The following is a 17,283-nucleotide window of genomic DNA, read 5'->3' on the forward strand; positions in this document are numbered from 1 at the left end:
CGCCCCACCCCGGAACTTAACCGTTGACAAAAAAAAAAAAAAAAAAAAAAAAAATCAAGTGTTTAAATCCTCCGGAACCTGATCCTGGAACGCCAGCGGCGCCTCATTTCTCCAAGGAGACTTGGGATTGGTCGAACTCTGGTCCGGTGTGGCGTGCTGATTGGCTAGCGCACCAGCGCGTCGCGGAGACTTTGCGTAAGGCTTCCGACACCGCCCCTGAATTCTGATGGGTCGGGTTTCTGACCAGTCAGCGGGCGAGGCGCGGGCTACGGTTTGACGAGTTGTGTTTGCCGCCTCAGTTCCCGCGACCCCAACGTCCCAGGGCGGAGTCGGTGGAGGCGTTCCTTGGAGCAGGCCTATGTTCCGGCTCAACAAACAGACCTGGCCTCGGCGGAGGTTTCGGTGAGGCGGATTTCATGCTTCGGTTTCCACTGAGAGGCAGCAGCGGGAACCGGGCGAGGACGGCGGCCACCGTGCCGGACTCTGTGGTTGGTTCAGCCCTCCAGGAGCCTGGGCTGACGAGGGAACTAGTGGGAGAAGTAAGCGGACCACGAATTTCTTGAGAACCATTTTTGCTTAGGTATTCAGTCGATAACGTGCCGTTTAGTTGTTTTCAGTGTGAAAATTTCTTAAGAACTGAAAAGGTGTATGCTCGTTCTTGCATTTCTCACGTTATGTAGTTCACACAGCTGCATAGTAAGGGACCGGTTAATGTTTGAAGTTCGTGGTCTCCTGTGAGTAATGTAATGTGTAAACAAGCAAGTGTGAAAATGCTGAGTGTATGAACACAGACAGAAATACCACCACCCTGGTGCCTAGGAGATGGTTTCACAGAGGACAGGGATATTAGAGTTGGATTGTGAAGGATGATGGGGGTTTACTGTTCCAACTAAAGGGGACGGCCTATGCAGATACTCAAACTCGGGAATTGCAAGTAGATCGGTTTGAATAGGATGTAGGATGAGTGGATAAGGGGTAAAGTTGGAATAATAGAGTGAGCCAGATTGTGATGATTCTTAATTCTGTATATGAAAAAGAACCAACAGCAAAAAGAAGAGCCATCAACCTTTTAAGCACGAAAATAATTACATCAGGTTTATATAGAAATAACCTAGCAAAACTGAGGATTTTACAGTAAATCTGGTGAGTTGAAGAAGTCAGGGATTAAGTAGAGATGGAAAGACATTTTATCGGGGAAGATGAAGAAGAGGTAAGGATGACTTGATTTCTATTTTGTACACAATACCATTGTCCAAGGAGAATATGTTTTGCTAGGTATAGTTGTTAAGTTGCTTTAATTGCTTGAGTGATTCTATCAGAATGTACTGTTCCACGTGTATTGTTTTAAAATGAGAAATGGATCAACGTTATCTTTTTACCGTAAGTCATAAAGAAAGGAGACATATACAGAGTTTTAAACCTCTTCTGTTTAATGAAGAAAAATGGCACTTTATATATTTCCTAGAGTTACAGGGATCAAGAAACTATTCATGACAACCAAGCAGCATAGAAGGGCTTTAGCGTTTTAAAACCTGCATCCATAGAAGTTCTGCCTGAAGTCCAGATACCTCCAATAGGGACTTTATAGTCTAACTTTCAATAGGATTTTGTTCTTGTAAATATTTTCAGTCTCTGATTTTATCTAAAAAGTCTCTTCTAAATGACTTTTGCACCTGCATTATTAACTCTTTGCTTCCTTATTTTCAGACAATTCTTTTTTTGCTAGAATTGAAATAGAGGATACAGGGCCTAAAGAACTCTAAGACAAAAATAAATGAATATAGGAAATACTGAATTGTAAAGAAAGGACATTGAGGTCTGTATTTTGTTTTGATAATATTTAGATGAAGATACCCAGTGAGCAATTAAAAACATGGGTTTGAAACTCAGCAGAGAGGTGGAAGCTGAAAGTTTGCTATATACAGATGGATGTGGAAGCAGTGGGAGTGGTAAGAGTACCCAAAGAAGATGGGTGGGGCCTAAAGAAACCACTGACTTTGCATGGATACAAGTCAGTTTATGGGGATGCAGTATATATCTTCAATCTCCACAAGATTGAAGGTTCATTGACTTCATTATAGACCCACTAAATATCTAGCCCAAATTATTCATATCTGCTGCTTTGTGGTGTTTTTTAATAATTTGGTACTTTTGTTCAAAACCTCATATATTAAATACTACCTGCCCTGCCGAGCTCATATAGTTGATACAATGATCTTGGGGCAGGACCTATGCTTTTCTTTTTTTTTTTTTTTTTCTTTTCATTTTTCTGAAGCTGGAAATAGGGAGAGACAGTCAGACAGACTCCCGCATGCGCCTGACCGGGATCCACCCGGCACGCCCACCAGGGGCGAAGCTCTGCCCACCAGGGGGCGATGCTCTGCCCATCCTGGGCGTCGCCATGTTGCGACCAGAGCCACTCTAGCGCCTGGGGCAGAGGCCACAGAGCCATCCCCAGCGCCCGGGCCATCTTTGCTCCTATGGAGCCTTGGCTGCGGGAGGGGACGAGAGAGACAGAGAGGAAAGCGTGGCGGAGGGGTGGAGAAGCAAATGGGCGCTTCTCCTGTGTGCCCTGGCCGGGAATCGAACCCGGGTCCTCCGCACGCTAGGCCGACGCTCTACCGCTGAGCCAACCGGCCAGGGCCATGCTTTTCTTAATGAATAGATATATTGGTAGGTTTTGCTGCCTAGAATAAATCTCAACATTAATTTATAGGCAGAATGACTATGAAGTATACAAAAATGATTAGAACCCACACACATTTAATCTTATTAATCTATAGCTGAAGACACTTTATGTAAGTAACCTAATTTTGCCTGTAATTTGTTAATAAGTGGTTAAATCATGTTTCTTATATTTTATTTTTAGTTACTCATTATTAATATTCTCTTTTTTAGGATACTGAACATTTAAAATTGAATACATCATTCACCAACTATCATGCAGCCTCCATATCCTTTTGCAGGGTCCCAGATGAATACCAGGTATAAAAATATTTTTATAGAATTATTGTTCACAGCCGCTCACATAATTTGGGAAAGTAGGTTGGAAAAAAAGGGAAAAAAACTTTAAAATCAAGAAAGTCTGGGACCATATCCCAGCTCTGCCACTTATTAGGTGGGTGACCTTAATTGAGTTAATTAGCTTCTCTAAGCCTCACTATCCTCATCTATAAATTGCGGGTGGTAATTTTTATCTAACAAGATTTTTGAGAAGGGTTCAGTAAGATTACTAAAGAGACTGTTACATAGTAGGCACTTGATAAATTTTAGTCTCATTCCCTCCTTCCCTTATTTTAGTTTCACAGAGGATCTTTTTATTGATGGAAAATAATACCTGAACTCGTTTTTGTTTTTATTTTGTTTGTTTTTGTGTGTATGTGTATGTTTAGTGAGAGAGAGAGAGAGAGATAGGAAGAGAGAGTTGTGTTTATTGATTGCTTCTCATACATGCCTTGGGGGGGGGGGGCAGGGGGGATGTGCTCCAGCTGAGCTAGTGACCCCTTACTCAGGCCAGCAACCATAGGACCATGTTGAGAATCCCACGCTGAAGCTGGTGACCCTGCACTCAAGCCTGATGAGCCCACACTCAAGCCAGCAACCTTGGGGTTTTGAACTTGGGACCTCAGTGTCCTAGGTTGATGCTTGATCCACTGTGCCACCATCAGTCAGGCCCTGAATTCTAAGGCTAAAAAGTTGTTTACATCCTAGACAAGTGGGAAAATGGTTGGGTTCCTTCCCTCTTCTAAACCCTAATTTCTTTTTTCTTTTTTTTTTTAACCCTAAGTTCTTGATGGGAAAAATCTTACATTGGCTATACTTAGTTCCTTTAAATATCCCTAAGCCTTTTCCCACACATGTGGAAGTAAGAAGGAGGAGCTTGCCACCTGTCTGTCTCCTGTTTTCTAATTCTGTCAGTACTGAGGGGACCAGTACTGTGTTATTTGCCTCTTTGAATCATTTATTCCAGGGGTCCCCAAACTACGGCCCCACCGGCCCCCTGAGGCCATTTATCCAGCCCCCACCGCACTTCCGGAAGGGGCACCTCTTTCATTGGTGGTCAGTGAGAGGGGCATAGTTCCCATTGAAATACTGGTCAGTTTGTTGATTTAAATTTACTTGTTCTTTATTTTAAATATTGTATTTGTTCCCGTTTTGTTTTTTTACTTTAAAATAAGATATGTGCATTGTGCATAGGGGTTTGTTCATAGGTTTTTTTATAGTCCGGCCCTCCAACGGTCTGAGGGACAGTGAACTGTTCCCCTGTGTAAAAAATTTGGGGACCCCTGATTTATTCTATTTTCCCCCTAGGGAAGAACAGTTAGTGCTGACATGTGAAATTTTATTTTTCTAAACTAGAAGTACATCCATGAGTTACCTTCATTCTCTGTACTGCTTTTCTTTGTGCCAGATGGTCTTGAGGAAGACAATGGGAAACATGACCCAAAGAAGTGATCTTATTTCTTTCGCTTAATTTTGGCCCTTCTGTTCTGTTGACACTTGTAAGGTTTTGAAAACTTGTCAACAGAAGTTCTTTTCTTTTTAAACTATTATTGGGTCAAATTTATTCCTTATATTCTAGGTAAAATAATATACCCATGTGACTTAAACTTATTATTCTCGGTATATTCAACTGCAGTTTTTAAATTCAAACTCAACTGTAGTTTTCTGTTTTTTATTTTGTTTTACTGAAACCTGTGGTTTTCAGTAATCTATAGGCTTTAGGGCAGCAATTCTGAATTGGGTTAGAGACTGCTTTGAATATCTGATAGCCATGAATTTCATTTTCTAAGAAAAAGTACTTATATACATACATGCAAAATTTTGCACCTTATTTATAAAGCTGTTTTTGTCTCCCAAAGTCTACATGTATATCTTAGATTAAGAAAACAACTAACAACAGTGTCTTTTTAAAATCTTGCTGTGCCAGGTGCTTTGCATGCATTATATATTTTTATTTTTTTAAGCCAGAGAGATAGGCGGGGGAGAGATGAGAAGCATCAACTGATAGTTGTGTCACTTTAGTTGTTTACTGATTTACTTTATATATAAAGTAAAGCACCCTTGATGGAACGGGGGTGCTTAATCCAAGCCAGTGATCCCTTGCTTAAGCCAGTGACCATGGGATCATGTCCATGATCCAACACTCAACGTCCAATTGACGCTCTATCCACTGCATCACCACCAGTCAGGCTGCATGCTTTATTCTTAATCTTTACAACAAACCTATTAGTTATAAATACTATTATTATCTACCTCTTTTTTCCTAAATGACGAAACTGTAGCTTAGAAAGATGATCCAGCCCTGGCTGGTTTGCTCAGTGGTAGAACGTCGGCCTGGCGTGCAGGAGTCCTGGGTTCGATTCCCGGCCAGGGCACACAGGAGAAGCGCCCATCTGCTTCTCCACCTCTCCCCCTCTCCTTCCTCTCTGTCTCTCTCTTCCCCTCCCGCAGCCAAGGCTCCATTGGAGCAAAGTTGGCCCGGGTGCTGGGGATGGCTCTATGGCCTCTGCCTCGGGCGCTAGAATGGCTCTGGTTGCAGCAGAGTGACGCCTCAGATGGGCAGAGCATCACCCCCTGGTGGGCATGCGGGTGGATCCCGGTCGGGTGCATGCGGTAGTCTGTCTGACTGCCTCCTGGTTTCCAACTTCAGAAAAATACAAAAAAAAAGAAAGAAAGATGATCCGACCCCAAGTCACACAGTGGTAAGTGGTACAGTCAAGATTTAAACTTGATACATCTTCTACTCTGTACTGCAACAAAGTAAACCTGAATTATGTAGTTTGGGCTTGAAAGGTATTATGGACTACTGAGAGCAAAAAGAAATACCTAACATTAGTACTTACAGGTCAAGAGTTTTTCTTAGCACTTTACATATATTGACTCATTTGATATCCAGTATAACTCTTTCAGGAGATACTGATATTATTCTGTTTAATAGGTGAGGAAATTGAGGTACAGAGACATTAAATATACAACTAGCAAATTTTGAAGCCTGGTTTCAGTCCTAACCAGTTGGTCTCCAAACTTTTTGCTTTAGCTTTGCATTATACTGTCTTTCATCAATTTATATATGATGTATTAGATATAGAGATATAAACTTACACTTTGTCACTTCTTAATCTCAGATTATGTCCTGATTTCAAAGCAGGGTGATTAAACATCCTTCCCTTCCTATAGATATCATGAACTCAAATTAGACAAGGATTTAAAAGCACATAGCTGGGAATGTGGTGGAGCCAGAATTTTTTTTTTTTTTACACTTTCTTGGGTTTTTTTTTGTTTTGTTTTTGAGCCAGAATTTGAACCTAAGCTCTGAAGCACTTATACCACTGAGCTGCTAGAAGTATAAGATTTGAAATCAGCTACACTTCAGTCCATATCCTAGCTCTGCTACTTAATTGCTATATGAAACTAGGAAAGTTAGTTTATTATCAATAAAGTGTCTCTGGAACATTTATAGTGAGAAATACTGTGTATGTAAAGTGTCCATTAGGATGCCTGGTGCCTCATAATAGGTGACTGGTAAACTGGGGCTAGTATTTTAGTTGAGAAGGTTCAACAGGTGATACATGAAAGTAAGAAGGTATTCATGATGCATGATATGATAAATATTCTTTCAGTTCAACTACTTAACAATCAGCTACCAGGCAAATGCCCTGTTGTAAATAGCTCACTGTCAGGGCTTTTTTGCTTTAATTACATGTGACTCTGACAGTTTCTCCCTAGTCTTTTCTTTCCATTGTCTTTTCCTTATTGTGGTTTTCTTATGTTACTTACGTAAATAAAAACTGTGATGGTATCTTGTGTGATTTAATATTGAGGCCTTGCTTTATGCAACCCCGTAGGATCTTTGTTGGGAACTAATAATGTCTTTTTGATGCTTCAGTAATTAACTTATATGATAGGGCCCAAGATACCAAATTTGGAAATACTGAAAAGTAGAAGACTATTAAGTTTTTGTTTTTCATAATTTTATTAGGTATTACTTATCAATTATCTAGAAATCAGTTCTGAAGGACAGATCTTAATTTTAAATTTAAATGTAAATTCATGGCTTATACTCATTTTTCTGTTACTTAAAGCAGATTTTATAAGATTAGTACTCCTGGTTGTTTTTTAAAGCGTGTATGTGTTTAAATTTATGTATACATAAGAAAAAAAGGACAGATAAAAGCTATATCTAAATTTTGAGTGCTTATTCTCTTAAAAGTAGTTACAAACTGATATATTTTTTGCTTTTTAAAAATATTTCAGCTGTTCTCAAATAACAAAAGTAATCTGAAAAGCATCATTTAAAAAGTTAAACTGTTTCTTAAAAAAGTTTATACTGTTTGCTTTTCATTGTTCTTTGATTTGAATTTTTTTTTTAAAGGTTTTCTTCAAGCAGGATGGTACCTTTTTACTTTCCTCCATCAAAATGTGCACTTTGGAACCCGATACCAATTGGAGATTTCATCTACTTACATATTAATTACTACAGGTATATTTCTTTTTTCAAATCAAACCAGAATAAACAGAAGTCAAAAATATGTGTAAGGCAAAACTGATTGCTATGATATTTTATTTTTTTTATTCAGAATCTTCCTTCCCTTCTGCTTCTTTTTAAATCTGTTCTTCATGCTTTTGAGGAAAAAATTTTAATTACACAGTTAAAATAGTCTGCAAACCTTATTATATAGTCTTATTGTTCTAAGTACAATAAGAATTCAAAAGTGACAAAATAATAAAAACTGAAAGCATTTTTCACAATGCTTCAGCATCGTGTCTTTGTAGAGCATTGAGAAGATTGAACTGATTTTTAGTGAGTGGATCTTATTAGAAGGAATATAAAATATGCTATTCCAGGATCTTGATAGAAAGACATAGCAATTTAGGCTTAAAGTCATAGAAAATAAAGATCCATTGAGATTTTTATATAACGGAGTTACTTGTTAAAAGCAAAATTCTAAGGATCGATCATAGTTGAGAGAGCCTAGAGTCAACCTATCTGCAAGATGGTTTTCTATAATATAAGAAACAGATTTATACCATAGTTGTTTAAAGTACTATAACTAGAGTGAGACTGCTTAGAGGGTTAAATCCTGATTCTCCTATTTCTTATTTATGTGACCTCAGTAAAGTATCCAAGAATCAGATTCCTTAGTTATAAAGTGGGGATAATGGTACTTGTTTCATAATATTCTTATAGGATTAAATGAGCCAGACTATAAAGCATCAGTTGGCACAGTGCCTGGAACATAGGAAGTTTTCAATAAATGGTAGCGATTATAAGGATTTAGAGCAGTATTGGGATCAAGAGGAAAGAATGAAACAATGTTTTTGAAGAAAGTTTATAGCATTTGATGATCTACTGAATAGAGGAGCTAAAGATGCAAGTCAAAAAGTAAGTTCTAAAACAGTTGGCAGAGATGGGTGGTATCACTGACGGAAACAGTCCTGTAGAAGTTCAATTAAATATTTGTTAGACTTGTGTGTTCTTTTCTCCATGTCTCTTAACCTATCTTTTGTATTTTCTATTATCTTTCTGTGCTGCTTTTTGAGTAATTTTATTCTTCAGCTCTACTAATTTTTTTTAGCTGTGCTTAATTGCCATCTATCTTATTCATTTAGGTTTTTTAAACATGGAAGTATACTATATATATGAAGGACTATTTATAACATATATGCACAGTTTATAGAATAATAAGCATTTGTGTATCTATCCCCACTTGATTATATAGCCTATTGAGTTTTTAATTGATCATATTTTTAATTCTACAAGCTTGTGTGGTTCTTTTTAAGATTGACTAGTATATTTAATAGTATCTTGTTTCTTGCTTATATTTTAGAGTCTTTATATTTCTTTGAACATTTGGATTATGTTTATATTCTATATTCATTAATGCTAGACATCAAGTGAACAAATGAATGTGACTATTTCAGTGAAACTTTACAAAAACAAGAGGCTGGCCTTATCATTTCTCTGTCCCTATTCTGGTTCATAAAATTAAGCAAATGTCTGGAGAACAACTATTACTTCCGTGTCTGCTTACTGCAGTTCAGATTTCCAGGCAGCCCTCCCAGTGCCCTACCTTTGACCATAGGATTTCCCAGCAATGATCTTTCTGTACATTTTTAAAGACGTGAGTTATATTTTAGGCAGCATTTCATAGCAGGAGGGTTTTTTAGGATATCAGATCCACTACCTTCATAAAAGACTTATTATTTTTCAGAAATCCAAAACTTGTGGTAACTGAAAAGACCATCCGACTTGCTTGTCGACATGCTAAGCAGAATAAAAAGAACCTACCGTGCTTTTTACTTGGTTCTCTCACAGTAGATGAAGGTAATACACTTTAAAAATATATATTTTTATTACTATAAGAGTTTATTTTTACCAATCAGCCAATTATTGTTATAAACTTTGTTATGAAAAAGAATAAAACGACACTATTTATCACAGATTTCACAATCTGGTCAGATGGAAGAATATATACCCCCCACAACATGCGCGCGCGCACACACACACGCGCGCGCAAGTAATTTTTAAAAATAAGAGTTTAGTGTTACTATTAGTAAGATATGAATACAGTATTTTGCTGTAATGTATGTTTGCTTGGTTGATTTCACTTTTTTAATTGGCATGCTATATACTAATTGCTATTTTTGTTGTTCAGATGAAGAAGGTGTAACATTGACAGTGGATCGCTTTGATCCTGGTCGAGAAGTACCTGAATGCTCTGAAAGAACTCCTACTGCTTCTCTTCCTGGGGATTTTGTGATTCCATGCACAGTTAATACTCATGGACTTAGTTCAAGTGAAATAATAGTTCACAATGAAGATAACTTCAGTTCAGCTTTTAAGGTGAGATTTATTGATAACTGTTATTCTTAATTCAACACAAGAATCAAACTGTATATTATATTTTAATAAATCCATATTTACTAAGTATTCATGATAATTTGTTGGCCTAAATGCAATTAAGCATGGTTTCTGAGGGCATAAATCCTAGATAGGTAATATGGGTAGCATTTCAGATAGAGGAAGCAGTGTGACCAGGCTAGCAAAGTGCAGTATGTGCTCAGAGTTACTTTAACGGTGTAGATTTTTGCTGGATTTGTGTGCATTCAGACTGGAGTTATTGTTTGTACAGATTACAGAGAGCCTTATCTGTCAGGTTAATGAATTTAAACTGTCATATGGGTCATGTAGAGTCACTGAAAGTTTCTGGAAATAGGAAATACTGTTAAATCAGGGATAGTTTTTTGATAGGGCAGGCTGACCTATGAAGTGGACAGAGTAGTTAGGCATTGCAGCAGTCTGGTGTGTGTTAATAGGGTGTGTTAGCCTATAGAAGAGTGGTGGCAGACTAGGAGGACACAGCGTGAGCAACTACAGAGGAAGAACCTACTTGACATTTTGAGATGATAAGAAAAGAATCAAAGAGGAATGGATTTTAGATTTTTCTGGGACTGAGTCAGAGTTAATTGACATCTATCCATTTTTCCCTTGTATTAAATATTTATTAGAAGTGGTATTCTCCAGTAAGAATGTGAAATACTGCTGAGACATCTAAGTTGGAAATATGTGATGGAGCTTAACACTGTTGATCTTATTTGCTTTGACAGAATTATCTATGTGACTTTTTGGTCACAAGAAAGGAGATCATTGACATGTTGTAGTCAGAAATGGTTAAATTTTATTAGCACAAGAGATATATATATGTATGTACCAGTAGCAAATAAAATTTTTGAGAAGTGGGCAAATTACAAAGTTTTAAAATAATTGTATAATATTGATTCCTCAGGCTCTGCAGCACCATGTATGTAGCAAAGATTCCTTGGATTGTGGTAAACTGCTTTCCCTAAGAGCTCATATCACTTATAGGGAGAGTTTGGACAGTATGGATTTTGACCAACATTGGGCAGCAGTAACTCTAGCAAATACCTTTACATGCACGCCGGTGAAGCCCATCCCCATTATTCCAACAGCTCTGGCAAGAAACTTGAGCAGTAATCTGAGTATTTCTCAAGTTCAAGGTACCTATAAATGTGGGTAAGTAAAAGATTTATTAATCCAAAATTTTAAATATTGGTCACATTAGTATATTTTCATGATATCTATATAATATGAAATAAGATCTGCAGTGCTTGGTAAGTAACCAAGGAATATGAAAAATGAAGTTGTTAATTTTTGCTGAATATAGTTTTCTTTCAAGAGTTGTGCCCTCCACTCCCAAGAAAAATTAGTGGTAAACATTATATTAACATTGGTTATATTTTGTGATTTAAAAACACAAGGAGAAAAATAGTCCCTTCATCATTTTGTCCATTGTATTTTGCCTAGGTTTTAAGTCATCATTTTATTACTTTGTCTTTTTTTTTCACTATAACTGATTATGAGCCTAAAAGAGGCTTTAGAATTCATCATATGCCATTTTAATTATAAATAATGAGCATTGCAGTTAGAGAGAAAGGAGAAAATAGAAATTTATAGTTCTCCTGTTTACCAAATTATCAACCACTTGAGGGTGGAGTTTCCTCACGGAGCTGAAGTGGCATTCTCTCCAGCTTCCTATCACCACTCTTAGTTTCTTAGGAAATGAAAGCCAATTCGCATGCTTCTGCTCCTCAGCAGGGCTGCTTCCCTGAATCCTCATCTGCTTTCTTTATCCATTGTCTACTGAGCTAGGTTAGACAATGTAAGCAACCTCTGCTTTAAAGTCTAAGCAATTCACTTTTGGCTTCCTTTGCCACTAGACGCCACCCTAGTTCCTGTTAGGTCCCTAAAGCCAGAAATGTTTGCCAAGTTACATTCAATTCCAAGTCTTAGTCTCTAAAAAATGCCTCTTCAAAAGAGGATAAGGAGAAGGGAGGATTTTCTTTTCAGAGGGTCCCTGGAATAGGAAGAAAAATCCCATTTTGAATCCCACATGCTGACCTTTCTGGTTGGAATGGCATAAAAAAAAGTGTTGGTATAGTCTGGAATCATGGAATGGTTAAACATGATGGTGATAAAAATGTTAGAATTAAGTATAACATTTAATTCTCTTATTGTAGTAAAGTGAGTCTCGATTGGAACATGGGGTTTTGTGTTAAAATTAATCAAAATACTAATTTTTTTTTCCTTAGTACCCGTGTTAGTAAAATATGAATTTACCATGCTCTAAATCAGGGGTCCCCAAACTTTTTACACAGGGGGCCAGTTCACTGTCCCTCAGACCGTTGGAGGGCTGGACTATAAAAAAAACTATGAACAAATCCCTATGCACACTGCACATATCTTATTTTAAGGTAAACAAAATGGGAACAAATACAATATTTAAAATAAAGTACAAGTAAATTTAAATCAACAAACTGACCAGTATTTCAATGGGAACTATGGGCCTGCTTTTGGCTAATGAGATGGTCAATATCCGGTTCCATATTTGTCACTGCTAGCCATAACAAGTGATATGACGTGCTTCTGGAGCCGTGACACATACGTCCCGTGTCACTGGAAGTAGTACTGTACGTGAGCGACGCCGTGCTTTGTGTCACTCTCTCATTGACCACCAATGAAAGAGGTGCCCCTTCTGGAAGTGCGGCGGGGGCTGGATAAATGGCCTCAGGGGGCCGTAGTTTGGGGACCCCTGCTCTAAATTATCCTTCAGTGACCCCTTGACATGCTACCAGTAACCCAGGATGTTCAGTATTCTAAATGTCCATTCCCCTTGCCCATTATCATCTATATATAATTACATATTAAATGTGTGATGTTTGCCCTTTTTCTTGACCACATTCATTTGTTTACCCGAATATTTATTAGGATCCATTATAGAGTAGTTGTTGTGTTAGACACTAGAATTAAATAGATTTTTTTTAAAGCATACTCAATATCCATTAAGTATTATATATTAAGGTGTAAAGATGATGTAGGTAAAGATATTAGAGGTTTATAGTACAATGCAGGAAAAGCAGGAAGTTGCGTCTAAATTGCCTGGGAAAGTCATGGAAAGCTTCAGCTAGTTCTTTTAGAGAGTAGGAATTTATCAGGTAGGCAAAGGCAGAAGAGCCTTCAAAACAATATAAGTGTCATAAGTCCCCTGCTAACTCAGACTTACTCATCTTGTCACATGGCCTGATAAATTTATGATCTTTGTGTTTTAGGGTTTTAGTAGGAATGAAATGGATTTGTGGTGGAACTATCAAGACTTTATGTCTGAAATGACATTGTTTTTATTTTTGTATTTTAAGCCATAATAAAATTATCCACAATTCTGTAATTATTCATATCCTTAAAACTTACCGTTGGTAATAAGCATAATAACAAAGTATAAATATAGTGTAATATCCTTTTAGGGAATAGTGAGGTTTGAGTTCTTGATAGTGGTTGGAGGATTATAGTACATGGAAGGTTGAATATACCTCATCTAGTTCAGCCTCCTTCAGTGTGAGGTCATATCTGTTGCAGTCTTGTCAAATCACCTGTATGCTTTAACACTTAGAGTAAAAAGGAAAGTCACTTCTCCCAGGGAACCTATATGGTTCTCCCAATTGTTAGCCTTGATTTTAATAATTTTGATTAAAATAAGTTCACACTTTTAGAGCAAAACTTATTTAAAGTGTTTTTCAGTGACCATTTAATACAGTGTACAGAATTTTAATATATTGAATCACTTTAATCTCTTTTACTGGAGTCTTTTTTTACATATTAAACTGTTTGCTTTGTGTATATATGTGTGTGAGAGAAAAAATATTCATTTGAATGATCTCCCCTGCCTGAAGTGTGCTTCAGTCACATGATCTCTTTTAAAGGTAAAAAGTACATACTTCCTATTGTTTTTACATGACTATTTCCTATTTAGATATCTTACCATGGATGAAACACGCAAATTGTTACTTTTGCTGGAATCTGATCCCAAGGTTTCTTCTCTACCATTAGTGGGAATGTAAGTGTTGCATTATTTATGAAAACGTTTTTAGCCACATGTGTATTCAACTGTATATGATAAACATGCAAATTAATTGTACTGTGAATATATAATTAAAATTTAGATCACCTTATAGAGCCACAATGGCCAATGATTCTTACGCTTTCTTATTTTTGTAGAAGAATTGGTTAAAACAAGATTTTTCCCAGTCTCAGGAAGAACTTTAGTGTATGAAACAAAAAGTTGAGTTCTTCTGGTTGAAGTTGAAGCATTAGAGCCCTGTTTCTTTTAACTTTCTTCACTACCTGCTGTCCTTAAAGTACTTTGAAGAACACAGGACTACAGTAACAGTTTTAAAATTCACTGTCAGGCAGTTTTGCACAAATTTCCCTAAATGTTAATGGCTTTCTCTTTAGAGTTAGTGGTTAATGACATTTAGACAGATTATTCAGTTAGAAATTTATATTTATTTCATATTTATTGAGTTCTTACTATATGCATAGAGTTATTTTTGGTACTGTGGTGGAATTTAAAGCTCAAGAAATGTATAATCAGGGTGAAGTGATAAAATATTTAAATATTTACACATAAAAAGATAAATAATAAAATACATGATTTACTATGAAATGACAGTGCAAATAACTATTAGTGCTTGTAAGAGAGACAATGGAACATTTTGTTAGAGAAAGCATTCTTGAGCTGGACCTTTAAGCCCTTGGATCATAGAAGCGAGGATTGGTGTGGAGGGAACCCATGTGAGGGAATAGTTTGTACAAAATTAAAAAATTAAAAATGTACAAATGTTCTGATTCTGTTTGCCATGTTCCTGGTATTGGCTATGGCTTTTGATGCAATTTATCGGGGTGACATTGGTTAATAAAATTATATAGATTTCAGGTATAGAATTCTATAACATACCATCTATATATTTTATTTTGTGTTCGCCACCCAAGTCAAGTCTCCTTCCATTACCATTTAACCCCTTTACCCTCTTCTACCCTGCCCCACCCCTCTTTCCCTCTGGAATTTCTACTTCTATGAGTTTGTTTGTTTCTTTCTTTCTTTATGTTTAATCCAGTGCCCTCAATCCCCCTTCCCTCTGACAGCTACCAGTCTGTTCGCTATGAGTCTGTTTCTATTTTGTTAGTTTATTTTGTTCATTAGATTCCATATATGAGTGAAATCATATGTTCCTTGTCCTTTTTGCTAAGTGAGTATCTGTTAAGAGCCTTCTATGTTTCAGGTTGCCTATGTTGTTACAGTGTTTAATCCTCTCAATAACTTCATGATTTTGGGCTACTGACTTCATTCTCCCCGAATTTAGTCTGTGTTTTCTAATCCAGGCTAATTGTTTTCTGCTTTCACCTCTATTATTAACCATTTTCTCTCCCAACATTTTCCCTTCATCCCAGGTGGGAGAGGACAGAAAGAAAGAAGGTCTCTATCTATGTATCTATATCTGTTCTTCTTAATTATTATCATGGGCTGGTATTAATAGATTTCTTATTTATAAGGCCTTTGATGAATTGCTGGTGAATGCCAAGAATTTCTGCCATATTAACCTAAGAAGAGCATAATCTAAAGTATATTAAGTTTCCATTTATAAATAACTATAGTTTTTTATTTCTTCTTTTAGATGGCTGTCTGGCATTATACATATCTATAATCCTCAGGTATGGGCTTGCTGCCTCCGATACATGTTTAGTTCTTCTATTCAAGAAAGGCAAGTGGTATTTTCTTTGTAATATTTTTTATCTTTTTCTTCATATTTAATTGATCTTTAGAATTCATTTAAAGCCTTAACCTTTTATAATACTTATAAACTCAAAGAACAAGCACATTAGAAAAACAAACCTTATATTAAATGAAATAACACCAAAGTTGAGGTTGCACTATATTTGGAAATATGAAGGAATCTACTTGCTTAGCCACAGAACTGTAAACAAATGATAAACTTTTTAGGAAAAAAGCCAAGAGGTCATCTACTCTACCATTCTATTTTATATAAAGATTCATGTTCAGTGAATTGGCTGAAATGAGTTTGAATTCGTTATAAGTGTTTTATGAAGTTACACAGTAGTACTACTAGCACTGTAAGGAACATTTGAGATATGTTTAATTTTCTTCCTGGAACTAAAGCACAAATATTGGAACTAATAGGGAAACTTTTTCTAACCTCAACTCATTTAATTTTGTTACTTTGTATGTGATACCACTATTTGCCTCTTACCTTCCTCATCTATTAAATGAAAATTCCAAGAGCTGTTTCTGTCTACCTTGGATGGCTATAATATACTTTAGAAAAAACTTTATTGAAAAGACAGTGCAAGTACATGTTAATAAATTAGACAAATAAAAATATGTAAGTCTTCCACTCCATTTCCCCAAACCCTATCCCCAGAGACAATACTGGTAAATAGTATGTTGTGTTTCCTTGCTGCAGTATGCTATACATAGACAAATAGCACCCTCCTCTGGCCTGTAAAAATTAAATCACAAATGGGAGCATTCTTTTTTTTTCTGTGTGTGTGTGTGTGTGTGTGTGTGTGTGTGTTACATCTTGGCATGTACAGATTTCACACATTTTACAACTGATAGTAAATAATATATACTATATTTTATTTATTTATTTATTTTGTTTGTACTTTTCTGTAGCTGGAAACGGGAGGCAGTCAGACAGACTCCCACATGCGCCCGACCGGGATCCACCCGGCACGCCCACCAGTGGGCGATGCTCTGCCCATCTGGGGCGTCACTCTGTCATGACCAGAGCCACTCCAGCGCCTGGGGCAGAGGCCAAGGAGCCATCCCCAGCGCCCGGGCCATCTTTTGCTCTAATGGAGCTTCGGCTGCGGGAGGGGAAGAGAGAAACAGAGAGGAAGGAGAGGGGGAGGGGTGGAGAAGCAGATGGGCGCCTCTCTTGTGTGCCCTGGCCGGGAATCAAACCCGGGACTTCCGCACGCCAGGCCAATGCTCTACCACTGTGCCAACCGGCCAGGGCCCTATATTTTAAAAACTAGTCCTTTTATGTATATGTCTTTGTGTGCATATCCTAGTATGTTTGTAAAATAAATTCCAAAAAGTGGTATTTCTGGTCAGACTTTAAATTTTGGTAATTGCTAAATTGCCCTTCAAAAACCTGCCAATTTATAATTTTCCAACAGTATTTTTCCATCACCTCCCTAACACTGTGAAACAAATATTTATTGAGCACTCACTATATATCAAGCACTTTGCATAATATTGGGGGTAAGTTGTAAGCAAAATGAAGACCTTGCAGGTAAAGGCAGTAAATAGAACAAATAAGTAAAAGAAATAATATGTTACAAGATGAAGAGTGTTGTGGGAAAAAATAAGCAGCGGAAGGGGATGTTGTGTTGTCTGGATG

General features: G+C 37.0%; 1 protein-coding gene across 1 annotated transcript in view; it reads left to right on the forward strand.

Moving 5' to 3' along the window:
- Positions 1-321: 321 nt before the first annotated feature.
- STIL (STIL centriolar assembly protein) overlaps positions 322-17,283 on the forward strand; it is a 49,719-nt gene continuing 32,757 nt past the window's right edge. The window contains exons 1-9 of the mRNA XM_066269268.1: positions 322-539; positions 1,845-1,949; positions 2,899-2,985; positions 7,376-7,483; positions 9,216-9,328; positions 9,660-9,847; positions 10,791-11,038; positions 13,830-13,913; positions 15,532-15,618. Of these exons, the coding sequence (XP_066125365.1) occupies positions 2,942-2,985; positions 7,376-7,483; positions 9,216-9,328; positions 9,660-9,847; positions 10,791-11,038; positions 13,830-13,913; positions 15,532-15,618 (872 nt within the window). The 5' untranslated portion in view covers positions 322-539; positions 1,845-1,949; positions 2,899-2,941. The remainder of the gene's footprint in view (positions 540-1,844; positions 1,950-2,898; positions 2,986-7,375; positions 7,484-9,215; positions 9,329-9,659; positions 9,848-10,790; positions 11,039-13,829; positions 13,914-15,531; positions 15,619-17,283) is intronic.

The sequence above is a fragment of the Saccopteryx bilineata genome, chromosome 3, assembly GCF_036850765.1.
Source record: "Saccopteryx bilineata isolate mSacBil1 chromosome 3, mSacBil1_pri_phased_curated, whole genome shotgun sequence".
Taxonomy (NCBI): domain Eukaryota; kingdom Metazoa; phylum Chordata; class Mammalia; order Chiroptera; family Emballonuridae; genus Saccopteryx; species Saccopteryx bilineata.